Source organism: Colossoma macropomum, unplaced genomic scaffold, assembly GCF_904425465.1.
Source record: "Colossoma macropomum unplaced genomic scaffold, Colossoma_macropomum, whole genome shotgun sequence".
Classification (NCBI taxonomy): Eukaryota; Metazoa; Chordata; class Actinopteri; order Characiformes; family Serrasalmidae; genus Colossoma; species Colossoma macropomum.
In genome coordinates, this window is record NW_023494786.1 from 16,043,112 (window position 1) to 16,069,512 (window position 26,401).

Below are 26,401 nucleotides of genomic sequence, written 5' to 3' on the forward strand. Positions count from 1 at the left end.
AGGCCTAGTTTTACTTACAGTCTTACATCTGATGTACACTGAACCTTGTGATCTCCCTTAATGTGGCCCATTCAGCACTACTCTGCACCTTAAATGATTACAGTTTGGGAGGAAGGCCACACCTGAAGCTCTTCCTTTTTCCTATTTAACTTCCTATAAATGTCCTTTTCTACCTTCTGTTTCCTGTGACAAAGTTTTCACATTTCCTCCCTTTTTCTCAGTCCTATCTCCGTTCATCAAGGGGGGTCCAGCTTTCTAGTTTAAAGCAGTCGCAGCACAGATCCCAAGCCCATGTTCTTAGAGGTCCCTCCCCTTCTGGAGTCATGCAGTTTTGTCTCACACTGCAACTATAGGTTTAAGGTGTGGTCCAAACATGTGGATGTATCATTGTATCACTGTATAAATGTTCATATCGATCTGCAATATATTCAAAATAACGCTAGATTACATGCACATGTACATATCTGCATATTTTCTTTTTTGACACTTTTTGTATACTCTATTTTTTTTTATTGAACAAGTTCCGAAAATGACGAAATTGGTTTTGTTTTCATGTGTTTTCTTTCTTCAATAGCTTTCGAATGGCAGGGCAAAAATGTTAGTGTGTACATTATGTTAACAACCAAGTTAATGTTTGCAACCAGGACAAGCAACTATCACTTTGTTTTTGTCTGAAAATGGTGTAGAACACACTGGTTAAAGTGGCAATCATTGGGGTCCAAGCACAACATGCCTTGTGCATTCAGTATAGATCTGTTAGCAGATATAAAGTTTTTAGACTAGTCTTTATTTATAATATTTGTTGAAAAGAAGGCAAAAAAATATGTCCAAATACCTGGAAAGCAGCACAATTTTTGACACTGGCATAGATGTTGAACTCAATTAACTAAATCATTCTATAAACCCTATATTACCTCTTTCCCTGTATTTTATTTTCAAAGTGCCCCAAAGTGCTTCATTTTCATGTTACAATCACAAAATTTTTCCCCTGGGGAACCAAGCTTCTGAACTGCCCTACAGATGGTTAGTTTCTGAACTTGTCATCTTTTTTACTGTTCATAAGTCTAAATGTGTGAGTATAGCTGGTTTGAAATAAACTTGTGTAGTTGATGCTTACAAACTGTTCTTTTTATAACAAATGTGTTTTGAGATATTATGAGATAATTATGGAGTTTGAAGGCATTTGTTTGGGCCCTTAACAGGGACTATGGCCCCATTATCACCCATAAAAAAAAAATAAAAAATCCTAGAATGGCCAATGCAATTACACATGGCAAATCACTGTAAACACTATATAGAATGTTAGATAAAACAAATAAATTATAAGTTATTCAAGAAAAAACATTATACATACTGATAGAAAGCTCTTGCCTGCCAGACGAGGACAAGGTTGAGGTTATGCTCATCATAAAATATTGTGCAGACCACTGCTGTAGACTCCTTGAAAGGGAAGACTGACAGTTTAATTCAGTTCAGAGTTAGCCTTAATGTGTGCCTGGAAAAGCTCCACAAACTGCCAGTTTGCTAACAGTGATATGCTATTTGATATTTAATTAGCTAACTATCAAATACACGCCTCATTTCTTTCTGCACTCTCTCATTCCACTCTCTCACTCTTGGGCTGTCCATCTGTTTCTCTCTGTCTCTACTGCAGCTCTCTCTCTCTCTCTCTCTCTCTCTCTCTCTCTCTCTCCCTCTTTCTCATACATATACTGCTCACCTGACCACATCCACGGCTCCAGGGCGCACTTTAGGGTCACTACCCATGATGGAGACACTAGCAGCGAAGGAGCCATCAATGCTAAACACTACACACTCCATCCCCCGAGGCAGGACCGTCAGGAAGGCCTCAGCACTCGTCTGGTCTCCCCTAAAGGCCAGAGGACAGAGAGGAGCCAAGAAAAAAAAAGGGGAGAGAAGGGGAGAGACAGAGAAAGACAGGACCAGAAAAAAGCGTAATCTTTAGCACAGACTGCACCAGGGGTCTTGGAATCAATTTTAGCACCTGCTAGAAAGCTATTGAGCACCAGCCCTGAGGTGAGAGGCTTAACAATTCACTCAACCATTCAAACTGAGGCCTACAGGGACAGCCTTTGAAGGCAAAGGCACTTTGACATACAATGCAACAGTGAATAAAACAGCAATTAACTATAAATCATTGCAACTGACACATCATAAGTAATCAGCAGGTGTCCTTGGAAAGACAGCCGTTGGCTTGGACTTACTTGACAACCATTTTAATAGGGTAAACCCCCACAGGCAGCTTTTTGCTGTCCGGGATGGTGTAGGAAACTCTGCCACTGCTGTTGGTCACCTCAGTGTCAAAGTGCACCCAGCGACCTGACTGAGGCTGAGTCATCAGATACACATCCACCTGAGAGAGATAGAATCAAATTTGTTAATTAGATAAATATGTTGAACATTCATTAGTTGATGATTAGTTTTTGATTGCTCATCCCAAAGGTTTTCTATGGTGCTCCGTCACTCAAAAAATAGCCCAATGCTGTGAGCTCCCTCTAGCCAAAGTTTGGGCATGGTGACCTTGGACTCATGTGTAGCTGCTTCAGAGTGTCAGTATTTTTCTATCATTATACAAAATGTGTGTTCATAATTGAACGCCTTAAACCTCAAATGTGCTGCATTCACTAATTATAAGGACACTTTTGGAAAGATACAGTACTGTGCAAAAGTCAGAGACCACCCTTCATTTATCTATTTTACAGTCAAAACAGCCATTTCTGAGGATATTAGATATGAGATAATCAATGTGCATAAGGAAGGGAAAAGTAAAAAAAAGCAAGTTTCCAAAACTGGAGTTCAAAAAATTATTAAAAGATATCGGACCTAATAAACATGCAAGACCTGGTAGACAACCAAAACTGTCACCATCAGATAAACAGCACTTAAAGCTTTCATCTCTGAGAGAGAGAACTTCAAACTCCACTCATTGCTTTATGCTATGAATCTGAAAGAGTTTTTTTCTGTCAAAATGCCAGAACTGGACATCTGAAATGTCTTTCATGTACATATTTAGCACTGTGCAAAAGTCAGAGACCACCTCATCATCTATTTAATTTCCAGTTAAAATGGCCATTAAAACTCTAAGTTTGAGGATTTGGAGTCCTCTCTGGTGGAAGTGTGTAATTGCATGCAATGTATAGATGAACACTGTGTAATGTATTCTGTTGCAGCTGACAAGAAGTCATTACTAAGAAAAGGAAATAGACAAAAGATGAATTCTGCATCCGAACTGGACATCTGTGATGTGGATGTATGTTGTATGTACCTTAACATCATTGAATGTGTTTGGGATTACTTGGATCATAAAAAGCAGAATTCTAAGCAACTTCTAAGACTGAACTTTGGAAGTGTGGAAAAATATCACTCCAGTTTTCTTTGAAAAACTGTAAGCAGGTCTCTCAAAAGGAATGGAAGCTGTAATAAAGAAAAGGGTGACAGATTAAATGCCAAAAATATATATAGACTTAGTTGTTGAGGCTTCTGTGCAATTTTCTATTGAATATTGTTTTCTGTTCTTTTTCTAACATTTAAAAATGAATATTTTTTTGACAGAAAATTAAATTCTGGTCTCTGATTTTTGTATAGTACTGCAGTATATATACATATACTCACACCTTGCTGGCCCACCTAAAGCTTATCTGTTTTCTACACTACAGTTTATCTGTTTTTTACACTAAAGCTTATCTGCTTTCTAGTCTTTCATCAGTGTTCACTTTAAAACCTCAGGTCTACTTTTGGCTGGACAGTTTAGATTGGCAAACTAATTTCAATGCAGTAGTAACACTACAGTGTGTAAAAACTCCAGCAGTACTGCTGTGTGTGATCCACTCAAACCAGTACAACACAAGAATATGCCAGGTTGGCATCACTATTGTGCTTAGAATGGTCCACCACCTAAAGAATATCTGGTTAATGGTGGGCCTACAATTGCCCCTTTCCGTAAATGCACATATCTTGTAGATGTTTCTGATAAAATAGCCGATGAGGTTCTTGTTAATTAACTGATTAGATGAAGCAGGTATGTTAGAGCAGGGAAGAGACTTAACTACACAGGGGAAGGGCACTTCAGGACCAGAGCTGGGAGTCAAAGAATTAAAGGAAACTACATGCAACTCTCAAGAGTTTAGCTGATCAGGTGGATGCACATTGATCTCATACCTTCTCTCCTGTCAGAGTGACCATGTCCAGAGGGCCATACATAAAGCGACCAACCAGTATCTGTGGCCCGTCCTCTGTCGCGATAACATCATTCACACGGTGGTTGGAGGTAACATTCTGCAGGGAGAGAAACAGAGCTAGTAGATTTCCTCTGTATTTTTGCATTTTTTTCAGTCTTTCTTCTAACAGTTAAAAAAACTACTGCTTAAGTATGCAGTGCAGGGTCTTTCCAAAAGATGGTGTCGCATCTCACTTTAAAAATGATTTCTTGTCAAGTGTAAGCATCTTAAATGTAGGCAGAACATGTGTAATATTTCTCATTACGTGATTGTGATAAGAAAGGTCCTAGACATTTTTACTTATATTAGAGGTCCAACTTACATTTTGTACTTTATTGTTTTGCCTGAGGTCGACTAATGACACATATGTAATAATTCATTTTTACATGACACTTTTCCTGCCTCTCTTTACTGAACAGGCTGCTTTTGAAACTGTACTTTTAAGACTGATGAATGTAAATGAGCTCTATTCTGACTGGCTGCTCTGTATTGTGTGTCATTCAAAAAGCAGTTGGGTCTGACAGATTCTTTATAACTGCAGCATGAACTAAACTGCTGTAGGCTGAATAGGTGAATAGGTACATTTGTGCAGGTGCAATTTTGTTCAGCAAGGTATAAACAACGTAAATGTACCCTCAAAGATACAATTATGGTGTTAAGGTCTAACTGTGTACCTTAAATAAGTTTTTCCCATGGGAAAGGTACACCTTTGTACCTTTTCATAACCGAATGTTTTAAAAACAAACAATAAAATAAAAAAGCCCGGAGTCAAAACAGAGTGTAAAGAAGCAGCACAACTTCCAAAATATAATTGCAATGATGTTCCCTATTGAAGACCCCAGTGATGTGAGGGGTTCCACCAAAGTAATACTTGAGTATCTTTTTTCTGAGAATGCATTGGCAGATAACTTTTGCTTATTCCAAACAATGCTTAAAAGAAGTATTGAAAGTGAAGTATTTAACTGAAAATGAAATTATCTGCTAGTACGATAAGGCCATTTCACTTGATGAAGATCACCTTATATAGATATAAAAATAGGTTAAATCATCTTATAACATTCTTACAACAACCTAATAATTAAAAATATTACATATATTGGCTACATTTCAGATTCTTTCACTGTCAAAGATATAATTTTTGCTGTGCTCCGTGCAGCCGTCCATACTAATCCTGCACTTCTCCAATAAATCTTATTTCAGCTAGCCTGACTGACTGCAAGAGTGCAAAAGATATATTCCACAGCCTTTGCTGAGGTAGCCAGACTGCAAAATTAAAGCAGCCAGAACACTGACACATGCAGATTCTAACGATTGCTGGTTACAGTAGCCTTCAAGCTAGAAATATAGCTGACTGCCTTTGAAATAGAAATATATATGCAGATTTCCCATCCTGTCTGACAGAGGCAGAAAATCACTCTGTCAGGAAGTGCCCTTGCTTTTCATATAGGCCTGACTTGAAGTCTGACAAGCAATATACTAGGCATTGTAATGCATGTTAGGCACCAGGCCCATTCTCTTCATGATGGTACTGCAGAACTCCCCTTATTCATGGGTTTAGGTATGACAGCTTTGGAAAATGAAAGAAACACCATCGTACTTACCGTGAATGCCTCACACAAAGCGCAAATGAAGATTTTCTCAGTTCAGTCACACGTAAATGATGTAAACCAACCTGCCATTCACCATGCATGGATTTAAGCTCTGAACATAGCGCACCGCTCTATCAATCGTTAGCCCACACAAGCTAATGAGCCTGATTGAGCAGATTTGTCTTCTAATGAAGCAGTTAAACATTTCCAGGCTTTCAGAGGATTTGCATATCAATTAAGCCGGTCAATAATTAATTCTCACCAGTGCTTATGCTAGAACGCCATATGATGAGCCATACATACACAGAAATACACTCACATATGCACTTACACACACAGACAAAAGTGGGTACATATTCCGCTGGTGCATCTCTCTAGTAAAGCCTCACAACGTATCACAACGTGTTATCATTATTGTGATAAATTACTTCGCAAAGCGCTTTTCTGTATCATCGGTATCATTAGTACTTCTAGTACACTAAACAACTGCATATATCCTAAAAAAGACTGTAGTAGCTGCATTGGACATCTACCTGAGCAGATGAATTTGATGACGGCGAGAGCACTGATTGAGCATTAAAAGAGAACTCTGGAGGACGTATCTTCCGAGGATGTAAGTGAATTATCTATTATAGTCATCATATTTTCATCAGTATGATGTTGATTTTGCAATTGAGACCTAAAAATCAAGCCAGATTTTCTTTTTGAGCCTGTACGTGACGCATGATGTGGTCTGATAAACTACTGCTAAATCTGACACCTCTGACTTTTAAATGATTATTTCAGGCTTTACAGGGATTCACAGCAGCGCACGCACAGTTTAGCGTGATTTATTTTTCCTTATTCAGTAATGCTGCTTCTTTTTTAACAAAAAAATCTTACAAAGTGCATCTTTTAGTAAACGCTGTTTATTTTTAATTTTCAGAAAAAATTATATATAATTTTATGTGTACACCAAAGCCTCCAACACTATGTATCTATCTATCAAAGCTATCAGTGTTTAATTTGTCCCCTCTTTACTCTTTTGTGCACTCCAGTGAAACTTTAAGTCTTCCATCCTTCCAATCTGAAAACCATTGAGTTACAGCTGTGTCCTTTCAATAAAGTCTGTTCCCAAAGGAGTCACTGACATTCACACAAGCAACTACAGAAAAACACCTTAGCTGTCTTGCAAATTGCTTTCTCATGTGCATCTAAAATTGATAAAATAGATGTTTCTGAGGAGTTTCAATTTGAGATAATCAACTTGAATGAGGCAAGGTAAAGTCAAAGGAAAATATGTTTAAAAATACTGAGTTTCCAAAAATGCAGCTCAAAACATTACGGAAAGATATAGAGAAAATAGGACTCCTAATAACCGTGCAAGACCTGGTAGACCACCCAAACTGACACTATCCAATAACAGTATTTAAAACTTTCATCTTTGAAGAATAGGAGGATATCTAGGTCCACTTTTGCTTCAGATCTGAAAAAATCCACATCATTCTGAACACTGGAAGTGTGGAAAAATACCCTGCAGTGCAAAGAACATACTGCAATCCTGAGAATGATTGACCACCCATTGACTTACATTAAAAATAAAATATGTTTCTTCCTTCTCCTGTAGAGTTATCATTTTGGATACAAGGTTTTCTTCTGACAACAGCGATATATATATCGCACACAGGACAGCATGTACACATTCTCAGGCTAAGCAGAGCAATGTGGGGGGACGCCTAAAGTATATAATGTAAAAATATTCAGGGGAAAAAAGGGCAGCCTGAATAAAATGCCACTGGCAGCCTCGGCAAACCATCTGATCAAACCCTCTTTTCAAGTGTCTTGAGTAAAAATCAGTGCTTTGGAGAAGGCTGCATAGAAAAGGGCCGAAATTTCACATCAAGGTCCTGCTGATCAAAGCACTCCCTCCTTCTGAAAAGATGTGTTGAGGACGAAGAAATGTTCCAGCCTGCTATATTTAACCCAAATCAAAAGCTGAAGAGACAGAGCTGGATGGTAATTTTTTTTTTGAAAGTCAAAGCTGATATAGCAGAACGACCTTGCACAGCCAGGCTTCAGTGGTGCCTTGGTGGGTAATTGTGCTGTTGAAACCTGTGCTCAGACTCAAGGTAAGGCGCTCGGCTTATTTTTGTGCGCGGCAAATTTCCGCCCACACACGCAGAGCTATTGTGGTGTATTTGAGGAGAATAACATCTTGGCATCACTGAGGATATTTTTAGTTCCTCTTTCACAGTGCCAGGGCTATGCTGCCTGCTTGCTGTCACTTGACTGATGTGTGTTTGTGAGTGTGAGTGTGTGTGGGCAGTATAACACTGAGCCAGTCTTGCTCGCCTCACACTGAGAACTAAATGAGAACATTACTCAGCACATGGGCCACAGAGTGTTACAATTAATTACACTGGGAGTTTATCAAGCACGTCGTCTGAAGGGTATTGAGACAAACCTTCTCGACACATTGCCAGACTGGGCTGAGAACATGAAGCTTAATTATATACTAGCAGGCTTCTACTGTTAGCACACAATGCTAATGAATATACAACCAAATGGTGCATGTTTATGAGAGAATAAGAGCGAGAGAAATGTAAGGAGAGAAGAAAATGTGTTATTTGTGCGAATTTATATTTACAACATTTGGCAGATGCTCTTATCTAGTGCGATTTTACAGAACTGCCTTGTTGCCTAATGGAAAGCATTTTTACGATAATGCAAATAGGCCAGAGACTAAAGATACCATCAAGCTAAGACACTACTAGAAAAAAGAGTCAGTGCTGATTCATAAACATATAAATATATAGAGATTACAAGAGTATAACACTTCTTTTATTGTTCCTTTGAAGAGGTGTGCTGCCAAAAATGTCAAAAAAACTAAAGTTAGGTAGATAACAAACATGTAACAACTGGCTAAAACCTCAACTTCTGGCTGTACTTATCATAATCTGACACATTCATATTGTAGCTAGGTATCTTCACTCTGTAACTGCTTACTATTATACTATTATACTATATTTTAAATATGGCCTAATGTTCATCATATAGCAATCTTACTACATTCTGTCATAACTTAAGCAATTACTGACTAGTGTTACTGTCTCAGCTCTCGTTTTGCAGTGTGAGCACAGCCAAAGCAACGCAGGAGTAGAGCGAATGCGGGCCTTCCCCAGGGGCTGGTCATGTACAGATGAACTGTGACTGTTTTTGTTACATGATATCATTCAATGTCATCAGTGGACCTCAAGAACATGTAGATAAAATACAAGAAAATGTAGAACACGGGCCCTTTAAGACATTCTTTCTTATGTTATAAGGACAGAGTTTTATTTCAGTCTGTGTTTGAAGACCATAAGGGATTCAGCTTTTGCGACAACCAGGGGAAGTTCATTCCACCACCTGAGTGCCAGTACAGAGAAAAGTCTTGATGCTTGTCTTGAGGTGTCGTGAGTCAAGCCAAGCTGTACACGAGGCTTTGAGGGCTCATGGTGCATTTTTTGGCTTTGTGGGCAGCCATCAGGGTTTTAAATCTAATGTGGGCAGCTACAGGAAGTCAGGAGAAGAAATACAGCAGTGGACTGACATTGGGCAAGCTTAAGAAGATTGAAGTCAAGCCATGCTGCTGCATTCTGGATCAAGGATCAAGTTGTGAGGACCTAATAGCCCACACAGGAGGACCAGACAGCAGTGAGTTGCAGCAGTAATGAGTTGTTCAGTAATCTCAAATAGATTTGCTTGCCATCAATTAGCATCATGATTAAATATTTCATGCCTAAATCATCACACACTTGCCTCAAGTTGTTTTAACTCTTTTTTTTTCTTTTAACTACAGTATATCATACTGAGTGGTTATGGAATTATGTAGATGCTATTTTAGATAAACAAAATGGTAGAGTGTGTTCACCCTTAGCTTGACATGTGTGCGTCTGCGTAGCCACTTCTCTCTGGGGCTGGAAGGGGAAAAAGAGGTGGAGTCGGAGCTGTCTGCCTCCTGAGCCTTCACGCAGTCACACCGCATCACCTGTCAATCACACAGAACACACACACACATGGGAAACCTGTGATCGCACTCCCTCAGCATGGTGGGAATCCTTCAGTGCCTCATTCAGAGGAAAACTCAAAACAGGATAACACATTCTCTTTACACTAAAACCAACAGTTTATCCCAGAACCTAGCACAGACAATCTTTGCATTTCCTTTAGTCGACCAGGGACCTGTTTCTGAGAAAAACATTTCTTGTTTAGCTTGATCTAACTCAGTACTTTCTGGATCTCATTTTACAGTGGATCATATTTTACTGGGCTAGATCACCACAGCAGCTTATGCTGCACACTTAAACTGCTCCAAGGCAGGTTAGGTTTGGATCATTAAAAGCTCTTGGACAGAATTTCTGACCAATCAGAGAAGGACCCCTCAGGTCCTTTTTGGACCACTTCTTTTCTTTGTTACATTTGTGGTGTCTATCACGTGAAAAAAAAGGCTTTTCAGCAGAGAAAACAAATCATTCTACACAGATATTAAGAATATAAAACAATTATTACAGCAACAAGCACTAACATGGTGGCAGTGGTGACACGGTTGCTTTTTACTATTGTCAATATTTTACTTTCTACATATTTACACAGTATGATTTCTGTTCCTTCTTTGAGAAATAAGGTAATAAATAGTAAATAAATAGTCCTTTAATATCAAAGAAAAGTCACAAGTACTGTTCAGATTGGATTGTATTCTTAGTGAATGTAAGCCTAAATCTGTCATGTCAGAAAATTTTTTGTGAATCTCATGTGAGCTGCCATGGTGGTAAATATTCCATCTTAACCTATATAAATCACATTTGCACAGTTTTTCATGCATGGTGTCCACATACATGAACAGTTCTTTTGATTCTGTGATATTTGTAAGAAATCAAGATTCATTTATTTTGTTTAATTTATGCATGAAAGGATTAAGTATAGAGTCACTCAAGAAGTATTTACATTGCCTCTCTGACAAGGCTAATTAGACCCTGTGTTAACTAGTTTTGTGCGTGGTTAATATGAAATTTTGATTTAAATATTCGGACATATTTTCTAAATGTATTGTGTATGGAACTTTTTAAAAGTGAAGACAATGCATAAATTGAGCAGCCACATCTTTAACCCATCTCTGTAATTTATACTGAGATTTCTTATCTTGTTATGGGTCGTACATTACAGACGTCCTCAGGTACAATGATATTGCCCTCCTCCCTATGTAAAACAAATTCCATCTGAATGGCACTTTAGTCTTATGCATTACCTGTCTGAGCAAGAAGGCCACAACATCAGTAGACTCCCAGTAAGAAGCATGGAACAGGTGAGGCAGAGCCACAGTGGGGAAGGCAGTGAGGACATCAGGACAATACAGTGCATAGTCCAGCCGTTTGGAGCCCCACCAGCTACTGGAGACTGAAACACACACACACACACCCTAGTAATAAACCTATAAAAACTCATAATGATCTCTTCCACAAGGTCTTTTTCCTCACAGCAAAAAGTCACTGGCGAAGTATAGTTATGCACAGGCAGCACTTGACAGACACAAACAAATGTGTCATTAAAGCTGTTCTGCTTAGGGCTAATGGATAGCACATTAAAGCTTTCAAGGTAATAAAGACTGCCGTAGATGTGTTTTACTGGGTTTACATGCAGTTCAGCCAGAATATAGACAGCACTAGAAGTTCTATTTGAGCTAGAATGATGATGTATAATGGGTTTAACTCCACAGATGAAAGAACATGACTAATAGAATAGAGCGGTGCTGAGCTGGTGTGGGTGAGTTTAGCTTGCAGAATGGAAAGTGTGCCTACTGAAACAACCCACTCACTGTTGGCAATGGTGCAGCTGAGCCTGCTTTCCCAGCAGCCGGATGACTGGCTATCCATGCTGGTCAGGCTGGCCCTGCGGCCCCCGCCACCCACCAGCTTCACTGCTCTCTCTGCCTCATCCGCCTTCGGGGAGGACGGGGGTGGAGCGGCCCCTGGAGCCGGACTCCCATCCAGGAACACATCAGTGTGGCTGTGGATGTCATCGGCTGCAAGGAGATAGTGACATGACGCATTAGTGAAATTAATCAGTGCTCCTAAAATGTAGATACTTTCTATTTCTTTGTTGCTTATCCACATCACAGCAGCACACTGTATGCATGTATCAGTAACTATGTTATGATACCAACTGTTTTTCCTGCCACTGAAACCCTAGGGACTGGCTGATAATGATCCAATATTTGTTTGCATTAAAACTACAAAGCTTTATAATGAACAACTTCAACTGAGGGATTTCACTTAAGATGGCTTCCTGAAAGCACCATGGTCAACCTGAACAAACACCACTGCCCTACAGCCAGAAATATCTAGCCAACAACAAGACACCAAACACCCTTTTTTGCATCTTTTTTCATCAGTTATTTATATTTCATATAAATAAATAAATAAATGAATAAATAAATAAATACATTTAGAAGATATACACTATATGGACAAAAGTATTGGAGCATTGGGACACCTACACATTAAACCTGCAAAAGCTTTTATGACATCCCATTCTAAATCCATAGGTTGGTCCCCCCTTTATGGCCTTACTTTGTGCACTAGGGCACAGTCATGCTGGAAGAGAAAAGGGCCTTCCCCAAACTATTTCCACAAAGTCACAATTTCAAATTGTTCCCAAGAAGCATACAATTGTCCAAAATGTCTTGGTCTGCTGAAGCATTAAAATTTCTCTTCACTGGAACTAAGTGGCCTAGGGCAACCCCTAAAAGAACAACCCCATAGCACTATCCCTCCTCTACCAAACTTTACAGTTGGCACAGTGCAGTCAGACAGATAACATTCTCCTGGCATTCGCCAAACCCAGACCTGTCCATCAGACTGCCAGATAGAGAAGGATGATTTGTCAGTCCACAGAATACATGTCGACAGAATTAAAAATAAAAATACAAGAAAAACCAACAGAAATATATTAAATATACACAAAATATACACAGAATAAAGAGACAACATACATTTTAAAGTGACTAAGTGACTCAGTGTTGTTATTTAAAGTGACTTGGTACCTTTAAACCAAAGTATTTGTAATGATCAATAATGAATTTACTTCCAATATCTTTTATTAATAAATCAAATGGAAGTGATGTGGCAAGTCAACTACAAGGCTCTCATTCAGTGCTCTTGTTTGGAGCACGAGACGCTGCTGCCACTCATCTGTGATAAAATGCGCAGTTACGGTGAAATAAGATCCAGTGGCAGTGGATGTCCACGCAGCGCATTACAGCTATTCTACCTGTTTTCTTTAGTGATTTTATAACTTCGGTTTTGGTCTCGTTGTAGAGAATGGGGCAGGGGAATCGCTGTGTCAGTAATATATGTTCGAGACGGGACGTGTGCAACATAGCGCGAAAGCCCTGTTTCGCAACGACTGAGAACCGGCATGCAGACTGCAGGTCACCTAGCAACGATGCGTTATTCGCATTTATAAGCACCGCAGTTGGTTTCCTGGTACGTTAAATCTGCAAGGAGAGACTGTCAAACACTAAAAAGTGGCGAAGCTGAAGTCGCTTCTCTTTCGAATTCTCCCGTTCCACCTTAAATGGTGCCGCATTTACATTCAGCGCCTCAGTTAGAATTAAGGTGGAACGGGTAAATTCGAACAAGAAGCAGTCGAACGTTGAGAGACATTTATCTGATCTACTTCTGAGGAAAAGTTTTCTGGCGGAGATGGGAGGAAAGCGGCTATAGCTAAAGTTTAAAGCACAGCAAAGTAAATCTGCATTTTCGTTTATATTGTTTAGCCTATACTAGGACATTAACACATACTGAGACATACTGGACATTAAATGTTGTGGCTCCCAAGATGGTTTCATTTTTGTTGAAAGGACAACATGTCTCTTCTTAACATTTGGGGTGTGACTCCTCATCTAACTTGGCTTTTAATGCAGAGGGAGCCGGTCGGATTTCTCGGTCTTCCACTTGTGTTTTTGTTATGTGCCGCCACAGACTGTCCGGGCGCTGCACTTCCGCACTTCCAAGATCCGCCTTTTGCGTTCTGTCAACATGTTATACATTAAATATTTAGAAAATCGATTTTTGACATTTGTGAATCGATTCAGAATCTTTCACGTCCGCATCGCGATGCATCTAAGAATCGATTTTTTCCCGCACCCCTAGTGTATATCACTTACATTGCAACTGAGTGCCAAATTAAGGACATCTTAAATAAATTAATTAAAATTCTTATATAATACTTACTTTCTCTACTTATGTTTATGTTAACATTAAGGCTACATGTGGCTGCTGTTGCTAACACATGACTTACTTCCCTTTACATTGTGCTACAAGATTTCTGTGATATCTCAGGCTAGATTTATTTCTGAATTAGACTTGTAGGCCTAGATGCTATCTGAAAAATAACCATCATGATATTTTCTTGTTAAAATTGGGGGTTATATTGCCATCCCCTCCCCCACCAGACCCTCCTCTGACACTCACATATGATCTGCTGCATCTTAGGCCTTCTTCTTGTGGTATCTTTAGCTTATACACTTTTAAGTATTAACTGGTTTAATTTAAATCTTCTGAAAATATTATATTAAATAATTTAATATTAAATATCTCAATACGCTTTGGCACTAAACTATTTCACCTCTCATTCTAAAATTTTGAAGCATATTCACAAACTCCTGCTGGTATGCGGACTGCTAAATGTGAACAACTGACTGAGTTCCAAAAAAGAGGTGCATCTAAAAAAGAGGTGTTTTCCATCTTCATGATGGAGGAAATCTGGAACTCTGAAGCTAGAAACCATGAAGTAACTCATCCGAACCATTGGGACACTTAACCTGTACAGAAAATGATGAGGATTTTCCTCAGAGAGTATGAGACACTCTGGGAAGACACAGCAGAGACAGTCAAACATTTAATCTACTGATGCCTAATGGCTTATTAATGCCCCATAATAATCCATTGTTTTAATAGTAAAAGGCAATAATAAAAATAATGCATTTACACATATTTTAATAGTATTTAGCAAGCTGTTGAGAATTACATTAGTCTAGTTCTCAATCAACGCTCTTCCTTAACATGGCAATTATGACCTTTGAAGCATCACTATTGGGTTACTTGTCCATCACCAGCAATATCTGATTACATAGCCCTATCACTCAGGCCTTCAGATCATTTTTCCCCCCATCTATTCAGCATTATCTGCTGGTATATGCATTACATTATCTGCCTGATACTGGCATATCAACAACGTCCTACCAGTCTTACTGCTGGAACAGTGTGAATTCTCTATTGTCCACACTGGATTTTGTTTCTTTTACTATTTGTAGATTTGACTGCATTTTTATTGAGACACAGTGATGACTAACTGCTGTAAAGAGTTGTTTTTCTAACTCTAAAGTGAACAGCTACTCATTCAACTATAAATAGATGAAATGACATTATTCAATTGACCTTCTTTTCTAAGTATCCACTTACTCATCTACTTATCTTATGTGTGTGTGTGTGAGAGGGGTGTCGTGTTATAGAACCCTATATTCAAGCTGAGTCACAAAGAGAATGCATTTGCTCCATGACAGAAAATGGAATAGTTTTAGTGTGTTAGGAAATAAACGTAAACTAAGGTTTTCTTTCACTTATTCCAAACACGGCTGAGGCATCTAGCTCCTCGTGTCTGTGGAGAAGAGCTAAATGTTTCCTAATGTAAATCAAGCACTCGCCTTTCAACTCTCATAAATTCCCTGAGTGTTAACCACGGCTAATCTCTCCCTTTATAGCTATGCGTCTTCCACACAGCCTGCTATTCCTGATAGAGCCAAATCGAATGTGTTTTCATTACACTGGGCGACTGTGTGGAAAACATCCCATTAGACAGGGCCATATAACGGCTTCAGCCACAGCCTGGTACACACGTTTCTGTGTGTTTATGTGTGCGCAGTGACCTGTTCCAATGTGAATCACAGCTGCTACAGGTGGCAGAGATGCACCTTTCTGGTCTGGTGTCATTGCAACAATTGGCTCTTCTCATTTGCCAGCCCATTGGACTTGTGAGTGGCAAGCCATTGGGCGATCATGACATGAGCCTGTTTGAGCGGGCTAAGGAAGAAGCGGGGATTTTTACTGTGGGAGAATGTGAGTGGCAGTGGATGTAGGGGTGGAAAGTGTTATTGTTATTGTGATAAATAATATCACAATATGTTTTTTTTAATATATCATAGGTATCATCAGTACTTCTAGAATAACTGCCTGAAAAACAAATTTACACTGATTATAAAAAGCCTGTAACCACAGCTCGGGTATGTTCTTTTAAAAGGGTTGAAAGAACCATTCAATGGACTGTTCTTTAAAGAAACATGTTTAAAAACTTTAAAGAAATGGGAGACCTCTCTGGTAAAAAATGACAATTGCACACAGTATGCAGAAGAATATTTTGTAACGTCAGCTGTGCTTCGGACCCCTTCCCTGAGGGATAAATCTGATGATTGCGAGTGGGTTGAAGGCATATTCAAAGAGAACTCAGTCAAAGCTTGATGAACAACATGTCTTTGGAGGATGTAAGTAAAGTATCTACTACTGTTATCATATCTTTATCAGAATAATGTTGATTTTGCATGTGAAACCTAGAAATTGAACAAGACCTTCTTTTGAGCCTGTACACGTGATATCATTATGTGAGCTCTTTAGAATGACCCGAACTTTCACAAATGTTTGTAAAGGCAGACTGCATGGCAGGGTGCTTGATAGGTTACACCTGTGGCAATGAAACTGAATGAAACACCTGAATTCAGTGATTAAGAGGTGTGTCCCAGTATTTCTGTCCATATGACGTATATCACTTGCACTGCAACTGAGTGCCAAATTAAGGGCATTTTAGATAAATGAATTGTGATTCTACTAGAATACTTATTTTCTCTACTTATGTTTATGTTAACATTAAGGCAACATGTGGCTGCTGTTGCTAACACATGACTTACTTCACTTTACATTGTGCTACAAGATTTCTGTGATATCTCAGGCTAGATTTATTTCTGAATCAGACTTGTAGGCCTAGATGCTATGTGAAAAATAACCATCATGATATTTTCTTGTTAAAATTGGGATTATATCACCATCCCCTCCCCTGCCAGACCCTCCTCTGACACTCAAGCACAGTCCACTGCAGCTTAGACCTTCTCAGGGTCAAAAACTACTACGTATTTTTCTAAATCTATGTAAGTTTTGGAATTGAAGACCTCTCTGGTGAAAATGTATAATTGCACACAGTGTGCAGAAGAATAGTTTGTAATGTTGCTTGTGCTCAGTCAAAGCTTGCTGAACAACATATCTTTGGAGGATCTAAGTAAATTATCTAGTACTGTCATCATATCTTCATCAGTATAATACAGATTTTGCATTTGAGACCTTGAACAAGACCTTCCTTTGAGCCTGTACTTGTGACATCATTACAAAAAAATGTATCCACCCCAACACCTCTGACTTATTATTTTAGGCTTTACAGCTCACAGACACCATGTTTTAGCGTGTTTTTTTTTTTTTGTTATGCCTCAGTAATGCTACATCCTTTTAATTTTAGCAAAATATATTTCATAGTATAGCTTTACACATTTCCCTGAAGAGATTTTATGCAGATCATTTAAGGTAAATGGGAAAAGTTTGAGCCAACATTTGATGTTTTATGCAAGTGACCACTTGGATTAAAGTTTAAGAACTCCAGCAGTTTATTTCTGCAAATATCAGTCAAAAAACAACAAAAAAAATTATATCCATTTAAATGAGTGATTCGCTGTTGTAAGTATCATGATGCTATATTTTTGCCACATCCTAATTTGGAGAGGTGAGGTTCAGAGAGCAGGAAAGATGGAGAGGATGTGAAATGAGAAAGGGTGGCTGCGCATGTGATTTCTAAACACGAATAGCCCTATCACAGCAGTTCATCAGACACAGGCCCTGAATTTGTATTGCTTTTTCCAGCTCTGTTGCTATCTCTGAACAGCAGGAACAAAGCGTGCATAGAATGTCACTGTACTCTAATGCATATGGCACAGTGCAGCCACATGCTGCAAAAACCTACTGCAGGCACCCACTGGGCTGGTCTGACCACCATGCACAGTTTTGCTGGGTTAACCACTCTGCTCTCTGAGCCTGACCTTTTCCGCAGACTTCTTTTTTCGTCAGGCGCAGAAGGCAGCACAGCTCCGTCTAATTTCTCCTGTCACTAAAGAGCAGTAGCAGAATACAAATGCAGCACAACACTTTTCAGGTGCGTGATCAGGAATCATCCCAGGCTAATATATAACAAGGACTGAGAGAACACAGGAAATCGCACCGCTCTTTACACAGAGATGAGGCATGTCCTGAGAGAGTGATGGCTACATTTCATTAGCACATTAGTTACAGGCCTTATCAAGAATACAAGTGGTGAAGGTGTTTATTCTGCTCTTTAATATGTATTGTGTGAGGAAGGAAAGCTCATGAAGACCATTATTAATCAATACTGCCAGATACACTGTAGCCCAAAAGTTTGGAAGCAACACTAACATGATACATAAAAATGTAATAATGGAATGGAGAATGAGCAGTAATATGTTTATTAACACAGAACACGGCTTTAACTATACTAAACTGTTTGCAGCAAAAGTGCAAAACTAACTGATCCTTAATTAGGGGTCCAAGCAGTTTTCTTTCTTGTGATATTACTGCGTGAGTTTTATTGAAACTAATCATATTCAAGTTTTACACTCTGATAATTCTCAAGGATTCATGAAATGAATGATAATTCAAAACTAGGCAATGTAAGAGACCAAATAAGACATTTTCTATTTAAGATATTAGAATAAAGGCCAGTGTGATTTATTTGGACGTCTATAAATAAATCTGAACAGATGTATAGCTGATGATATCTCACACACCAAATAGCATTTTTTGGAAAGTGATTATTTTTGTAAACTTCTGCAGGCAATATAAAGTAACTGACCGATCACCGCGGTCTCTGGTGTCGCCATGGCAACAGCGAAGATGATGGATTAGCTGAAAATAGATTTAACATTCAAAGGATTTATTTGTCCTCTGCTTTGTCACGGATGGTGTTAGCATTTCCAAAATCAGCACAAATGGGGCTCAAACTGGGCTACAGACAACTGAGCTTTTTGCAAAAGCTCTCATAAAATTCCAGCTCTTGAATGAGGCGGTGAAATTTTTTTTGTCTTAAATGGAAAGTAGCCCACACAGTTTTACCATTTGCCTGTTTTGTGAAGAGCAAAGTATGTCTTTTTGCACTTGAAGACACAGAGCCCATTCCATTTGTTTGTTTTTGTTGCAGAATGAACAATACAAACTAAAAAAATAGCATTGCATCTGATGTGTATAGTTGTGATGCAATAAAAACGTCAGAATATTTTACATTTGTGTGTTTAGTCAATGTGACACTGCAATACAATAAAACATTTTGGAAAAAATGTCTTTGATTCAATTAAAATGGTTTGTTAAATGAGTTGTGGGCAAAGTGACGTAACTTTTAGAATTGCTGCTGCACGCTGTCATACATTTGTACGTACTTTAATCATTACATTTCATTGATGTATTAGTTAGTAGGTTCATGAAGACTAAAGATAAGATATTTACGGTGATAAAGATATTTGTAGAACCCAATATTGCAAGAATGTCCTGATAATGTAATAGTGCCCAGAAATATAATAATATTTTGCACTTAACCTGGTCAAAAACATAACAAAACCCATTAATGTAATAACTTGCCCAATAATGTAATACAATATTTAAATTGATAATATAATCATATTTTTTAATGATAATGTAATGTCTTATTAAATTGTAGAAATATATTACATTTCAGGCTGACAATATATAATACACTATTACATTACTGGAATTATTTTCCAAAATAATTGATATACTACTTTTAAGAGCAGATGCCTATCGTCTATTTGAAAAAAAAAAATACGAATAAGGTATGAAATAAGATATTATATGATCATTACAAACATTTTATTATATTATCAGTTTAGACATTGTATTACATTATTGGGCAAGTTTTTACATTAAGGTGTGTTATTACATTTTAGGCCCAGCTAACTGCACAATATTATTACGCTTCTGGGTGTTATTACATTATTGGGAAATTATTACATTATTGGGCTCTACAAGTGTTTAATCTACTGCTTAATACATAGTAGATCCAGAAAAACTACTGAGCAACATCTAACACTATTGTCAGAATGATTCATCAAACTATTTCATTCATCTTTAAACAGACATAAATGCTCATTTATCGACCTGCCGAAAAATACACACGAGCAGAGACACGTTTGTACAAAACATCCCTTTTCCCGGCCTGTCTTTTGCCTGTCTGTGTAACAATGACTGACAGAAACAGAGAAAGGGAGATGGGAGAGACGAGAGCGAGAAAGAGAGAAAGACAGTCAGAGATGGCACCGGCAAAGAGACAGCCAGTCAGCCAGAAGCAAGACAGGGCCTCTCTTTGAACACTGGAGAGAGAGCCTAGAGACTAAAACGCAGCCTGTTTCTCTGTATGAAATAATCCACTCGGATGAAACACCCCTGGGAGGTAATCAGAACAAAAATGAACGGGTCATATACAGTAAGAAATACAGGCATGGTCTAGCCAGGCGCTGTCTAGATAGAGGACTTTCGGAAGACCTTGAAAAGATTGGTTTGAAGAGAAGATATGAAGGCCAGACAGGGCACATAGAGCTCCACAGAGCTGCTGAACGCAAGCTGAGAGATTTCTGACAGGCAAGAGAGAGGGAATATGAGCTCTGAGCCCAAGAGACGATAAAAACCAAAAGAATAAAGAAAATAAATGAGAAAAATAGCTCCACAGTGCCTGTCTACAAGGGCCATAGTTTCCAGCCTCGCGCTATAATTCTTGCCTGCGGAATGAATGGCTCAGATTTTCAATCAGTCCACAAATGAAGTCAATGCGAGTGCCCAGAAAACCCATAAACAAGCAAACAGCCCGGCTATTCCTGGATATTAGAGACATTAATCACATTAAAAGGCCTGCAGAGCGGATCTGTGATGACTGTAATGATGGAACTACCTTACACATGGGAGGCCGCTCCAGAGCCACTCCATGTGGCTACAGTAATTAATTACTGCATTAAACCAGCCAGTGGACATAAGTGTGTGTGTGGGCGCTTGTGCATTTGAGAGTAGGTGTGTGTGTGTGTATGTGTGTGTATGTGTGTGTGTGTGTTTGTGAGTATGTGTTTATATCTATCCTTTTATATCTCTCTGCCAAATATTTGACAACTGCTTCTTATGGTCAGTGGAGTGAAGTCACCTAATTGAAAATCTGTTTTTTTTTTATTTCCTCAGAGGCTGCGAGTCATCCTTTCCTCTCTGGATGACTGCTGCTGTGACATGAGATCACAGTTTTAATGAGGGCCAAGTCCCACTGCACACAACTATACTAATATTGTATGAACAGAGCTTCCTGTCAGAGACCATGCACATTAAAATAGATTTTCAGGTGTAGTAAAAACACAATGTACACATTTTTTTTAAATAAAAAACAAGACATCTTGGACTAAAAGTCCACATACATATGGCCCTGTCTGCTGAAGTAGTTCAAATTGCAATTCCACAGTGAAAAAAAAACTATAATAAAACATTAAATGTTCAGATCTCAGATATTTGCAAGGATTATGTTATGATCTAAAAAAGCAATGATGATTTAAACAATGCATTTATTGATTTTTTTTAATATTGTTTTTAAAAGATCTTTCTGATGTCTTTCAAAGTGAAACTGAAAGATGTAGATTTATCATATAGTTTAATTTTTAAATAAAAATAATTTAAAAAAAACTGTTAAAAAATGCCATCCCACATTTTCATGTCACTACCAAAACACAAAGAGTTTTAGACCATAGGTGGAGTCTTATTTTAGCCACACCCCTGCATTTTAGAGCAGGAAGTGACTAAAGTAAGGCTCTGCCTTGCTATCCTTGCTGTCACATAGTGAGCAATTAGATCTCATCGTTTTGAGGTAAATGTGTCCCAAAGTCTGTGTGTAACATTAAAAAACACACATTTTCTGTAATTAACGTTTTTGTGTTTTAATAAAAAATATTGTCATTTTATGTGTTCAACTGTTCAAAGCTGTGTTTGCTAGTCATGTACAGGCTGACATTTTAGAGTTATGCTCAAAATTACTAAAATTGTCATTACTGAAATAGTCACTACTGAAACATTTAGAGGTGTTAGTATTATATTGATAGTGTAAAATGGAATGTAAAATCACTTGTTTTAACAAAATAAACATAAATAAGGTTTAGGGTCATTTTAAGCAATGATTTTAGTCTAAAGTTGAAGTCAGTTAAAAATCTGAGATGTGTTTTCTACTCTGACTTTGAACCAATTCAGTTGAATGATCCATATGCAGTCGTATGCTGAAGTTTGGGCACCCTTGGTGAAATTATATGTTTTATTGATTTTATAAGTGAAAATAAATTAAAACATCCTCTATAGGGAACTGAACTCGTATATGTAAAAGTACTGTTTATTTGCCTAATTTAACAGACTGAAAAAAACAGGGAAAAAACAAAAAAAAACTTTTTTTCCAACATGTTACACTCAGCTAAGAAACAGAAACTGTACACTAAAATTTACAGAAAAATGCCATATTTAAGTCTTCTTTTAATCTATTTTTTCAACAAAACATGTAATTTGGCCAGGGGCGTTAAAACTTTCACTCACAACTGTAGACATCAGCTACCCTTACATTGTATAAACATTTCTTGCAGAATAGACCAACAGAACTGATCCACAATCACTAGTGATTATCTTGTTACATTAATGATTCATCCCAATTACCATTTCAGAGATCCAAGGTTTTGTTATGAGAGTGGCAATATACATTATGTTGTTGCTGCCAGATCAGAACGTCATAACTTTCATTTTTCAACACGTTTTGAAAACTTTACCATTGTGTGAACATTTCATGACAGAAGGACTAATACAAATGGTCCAAATGGAAGAAAATCTTGTAACAATAAAGTTAACCTGAAATTCAAAATGGACTTTTTCACCTACTGAGTTCATGTCCCTAATATTTGTGATATCAATTCAAATAAAAAGCATAATTCTTGTTTTTCTATAATCTTCCATCAAAACAGATTCGTAAATTGTCTTCTGTGTTTTGATTACATCAACTTGTACCAGTGGGCAGGAAATAATGATATTAACCAATAACATCATCCCTCCCACCAACTACCATCAAGCAAAATGCTGAACTAGCTCACAGTCTCTCCTGAAATGTTTCATTCAGAAATGTCACAGTATGGAAGAGCAATGTGCTATGCTTTTGGATTCACGCTGACTTTAATGTATAAAGTACAATAATTTTCCTTCACCCGTAAAGCTATGAGGCTTTGAAACGACAGTGATATATTCTTCCTAAGACTTCTTTGTCTTAACTTTTGGTAAATAGGTTATTATGTTTCTTCAGATGCCTTTCTTTAAAAAGAAAACTTTCTCCTATGAGATTTTGTGCTCAATACACCAAAAGCTCAGAAAAACTTGCCCTAGTTATTATTTTTTCTTGCTGGGAGCCTAGTTTAAAAGATAGGGCAAAGCAGAAGTAGAGACAAGTTGGTTAAATATGTGTCTGTGTCCCAAAACTAGGCTATAATGTTCTCTAAATAAACCAGCATCTCATTATGGAGAAAGGCAGCCTGCTGCTCTGGGGATTACTGTGGCTAGACTGACACACAGAGAGCGTGTGAGGCGTACAGACGCTCAGGTTAGCACTGATCCTGAGGGAGAGCAGGGGAGTCAGGAAAAGAAAGGAGGGGGTGAACTGTAATTAGATTCAAAATGTAGGCTTTGGAGAAACGGCTCTTTTCTCCAGAGCTCTTCATAAGGAAACAGCCTATATTGAGCCACATGACCACAGCCACTGTGTGTATGTGTGGCTGTGTGTGTTATTATTGGTCAGGTGTGTTTTGACACTCTTTGTTTCAGCACCTCATAACATGAAAGCTCTGTCTAAACAAAGTTGTTGCATATATGAGTGTAACCACGCCTGTTTGTGCACAAAAGGAAAAATAGGGGCTCAGACTTTTTTGAAAAATACACTGAACCGATAACTACAGCTTATGTTAGAAAAGAGTTCTTTGGAGCGATGCCATAGAAGAACCACTTTGGGTTCTCCAAAAATGATTAGTTTAAATGGATGGTTCTTAAAAAGAGTAACTCAATCATATATGCTAACATGGCTAATAATGTATAGAGGCTAGTACCACCAATTAGTATGATGTGATTTGCATAATGTAAATTGGTGGCTCTTTGATAGAGTAGTTCAACCAAATATGCTAATATGGCTAAAAATAAATGGAATCCACCTTTAAATAATGATGTAATTTGCATAATGCTAACTGGTGGCTCTTCACTATATGAGTGTGAAAAACCTTTTGGATGTTGAAAGGACCTCCACGTTTTATTCACTTATTCATTTGACTAACTTTTACCCAGTTTTATCCACAATTTGGTCATATTCAATGCCACTCGCTAGTTAGATCTCCCCCATTACATGATGCTACCAAGCTGGAAGGGTGAAAGCTAGCATGTGCTTCCTGCGAGTCATGTGAAGTGCCACCCCATCTTTTTCAAACTGCCGCTGACGTGACATCATTGGACAGCTCAATGTATGTGGAGGAGAACGCTAACTGTTAATTCTGTTTCGTCAGCTAAGCGATGCCCACTGTGCTGAGTAACGGAGTAAACAGAGTAAACAGAGTAATGGAATAAATGGAGAACCAATTAGGAATTGTACAATATGGAGATTTTTTTTAGATTTTATATGTAATTTCAAGCTCACCGATGAGGTTGGAGCGCCCATCACCAAGTGGGTAACGCTGGTAACGCGGCACAGGGAATGGGGGTAGCCGGTGGAAGCAAGAGTGCAAGAGGGGCTCCAGTCTTGAGGCCGAGGGATCCGAAGGGTAGAACAGGTTGAATATCTGAGAACAGGCAGGCCGCAGCTGAGTCACTGCAGTGAAGAAGCCAGCAGAAATGAGGATATGAGTCAGAATGCACACGCAGAGTACAGGCTTCATAATAAATAGATTGTTTTCTATAGATGACAGAGGTGGAAGATTCTGTGCTACTGAAGGCTACTGTGGTGACAGCACTGCAGCTGACTCTGCTGCAGTGCAAGCAAGGCAGGAAATTTGAAAATAATTGGCCTGCTTGCCAGGCGGAAACTAACAGTGCATTCAGAGGACAATGTGTCAAGAGTAATGTGCTAGAGAACATCCATGCTCGTGCTTGTGTGTATGTGTGTGTGAGTGTGCTTTGCTGTGGGACTCTCACCCTGTACAGAAGGAAGCACAGTCCGTCTCATGGCTAACACCAGTCCGAGTGGGCAGCCTAGCAGGAAACATTCGGAAACCTCGAAATCAAAACGGCCTGGATTCAAAATTGGACTGCTGCCTGTTGACTTCGGGTCTACTCCATCCTGTATCAGACTACATACACAAAGATAGAAATAAATACATGAATAAGTTTGAGGCCTAACCAGGTTTATAAAGAATTTATTAGCTTCAGGGATGACTGGATGGGACAAACTTCATGCCACTCGTTAAACTCAACTAATAAAATAAGAAGTCTATACCTAATTTGTAATTTTATTTCGATATACTGTGCACAAATTATCTGTCAGAATGAATTATTTTGCAGGTTGAAACATTTCAATTTAATTTTCATGGGAGACATGGGCATTTTCAGTCCATTTAAGCATAAGCTACACTTATCATTTTGATATTTCATTTTCCATATTACAACACAAAATTAAAATAAAAACACTGGTGCTGTCGAAGTTAATGTGTTAATAATGAGTGAACACAATAATGATTAATGCCACAATTTATTTTAATGCCACAAAGACATCATCATGGACCATCAGCAGTGCAGGCTAAAGCCCAGCTGCACACTCTGTATGATGCTACGATAGAAACTGTGGGAGACCTATGGATAAATTAACAAGCAGCAATACCACTATACTGTTTTGTGTCTGTCCTCTTATCCGGTGTCGACCAGAGGAGGATGGGTTCCCCTTTTGAGTCTGGTTCCTCTCAAGGTTTCTTCCTCCTTTTGAGGGAGTTTTTCCTTGCCACTGTCGCCAAGGCTTGCTCACTGGGGGCTTGGACCCGGATTCTTTGTAAAGCTGCTTTGTGACAACATCTGTTGTAAAAGGCGCTATATAAATAAATTTGACTTGACTTGACTTGACAAAGGCAACAGCGAAGTGGAAAGCTACAATTTCCCTTGAGAGCCTCCACTGTACCAAGAATACATGAGCTGTATGAACGAGAGGCTCCAATCGTGGAGGACCTCTGACTGTACACATGATATACACCTATCAGGCATAACATTATGACCACCTCCTTGTTTCTATGCTCATTGTCCATTTTATCAGCTCCACTTACTATATAGGTGCACTTTGTAGTTCTACAATTACAGACTGTAGTCCATCTGTTTCTCTGCATACTTTGTTAGCCCCCTGTTCTTCAGTGGTCCTGATAGTCCTTAT

General features: G+C 38.5%; 1 protein-coding gene across 1 annotated transcript in view; it reads right to left on the reverse strand.

Annotated features, from left to right (window-relative positions):
* pitpnm3 (PITPNM family member 3) overlaps positions 1-26,401 on the reverse strand; it is a 118,167-nt gene that overhangs the window by 6,628 nt on the left and 85,138 nt on the right. Inside the window, exons 9-16 of the mRNA XM_036562164.1 lie at positions 25,183-25,337; positions 24,689-24,859; positions 11,661-11,867; positions 11,094-11,242; positions 9,720-9,836; positions 4,180-4,296; positions 2,226-2,374; positions 1,721-1,870 (exon numbers count right to left, since the gene is read on the reverse strand). Of these exons, the coding sequence (XP_036418057.1) occupies positions 1,721-1,870; positions 2,226-2,374; positions 4,180-4,296; positions 9,720-9,836; positions 11,094-11,242; positions 11,661-11,867; positions 24,689-24,859; positions 25,183-25,337 (1,215 nt within the window). The remainder of the gene's footprint in view (positions 1-1,720; positions 1,871-2,225; positions 2,375-4,179; positions 4,297-9,719; positions 9,837-11,093; positions 11,243-11,660; positions 11,868-24,688; positions 24,860-25,182; positions 25,338-26,401) is intronic.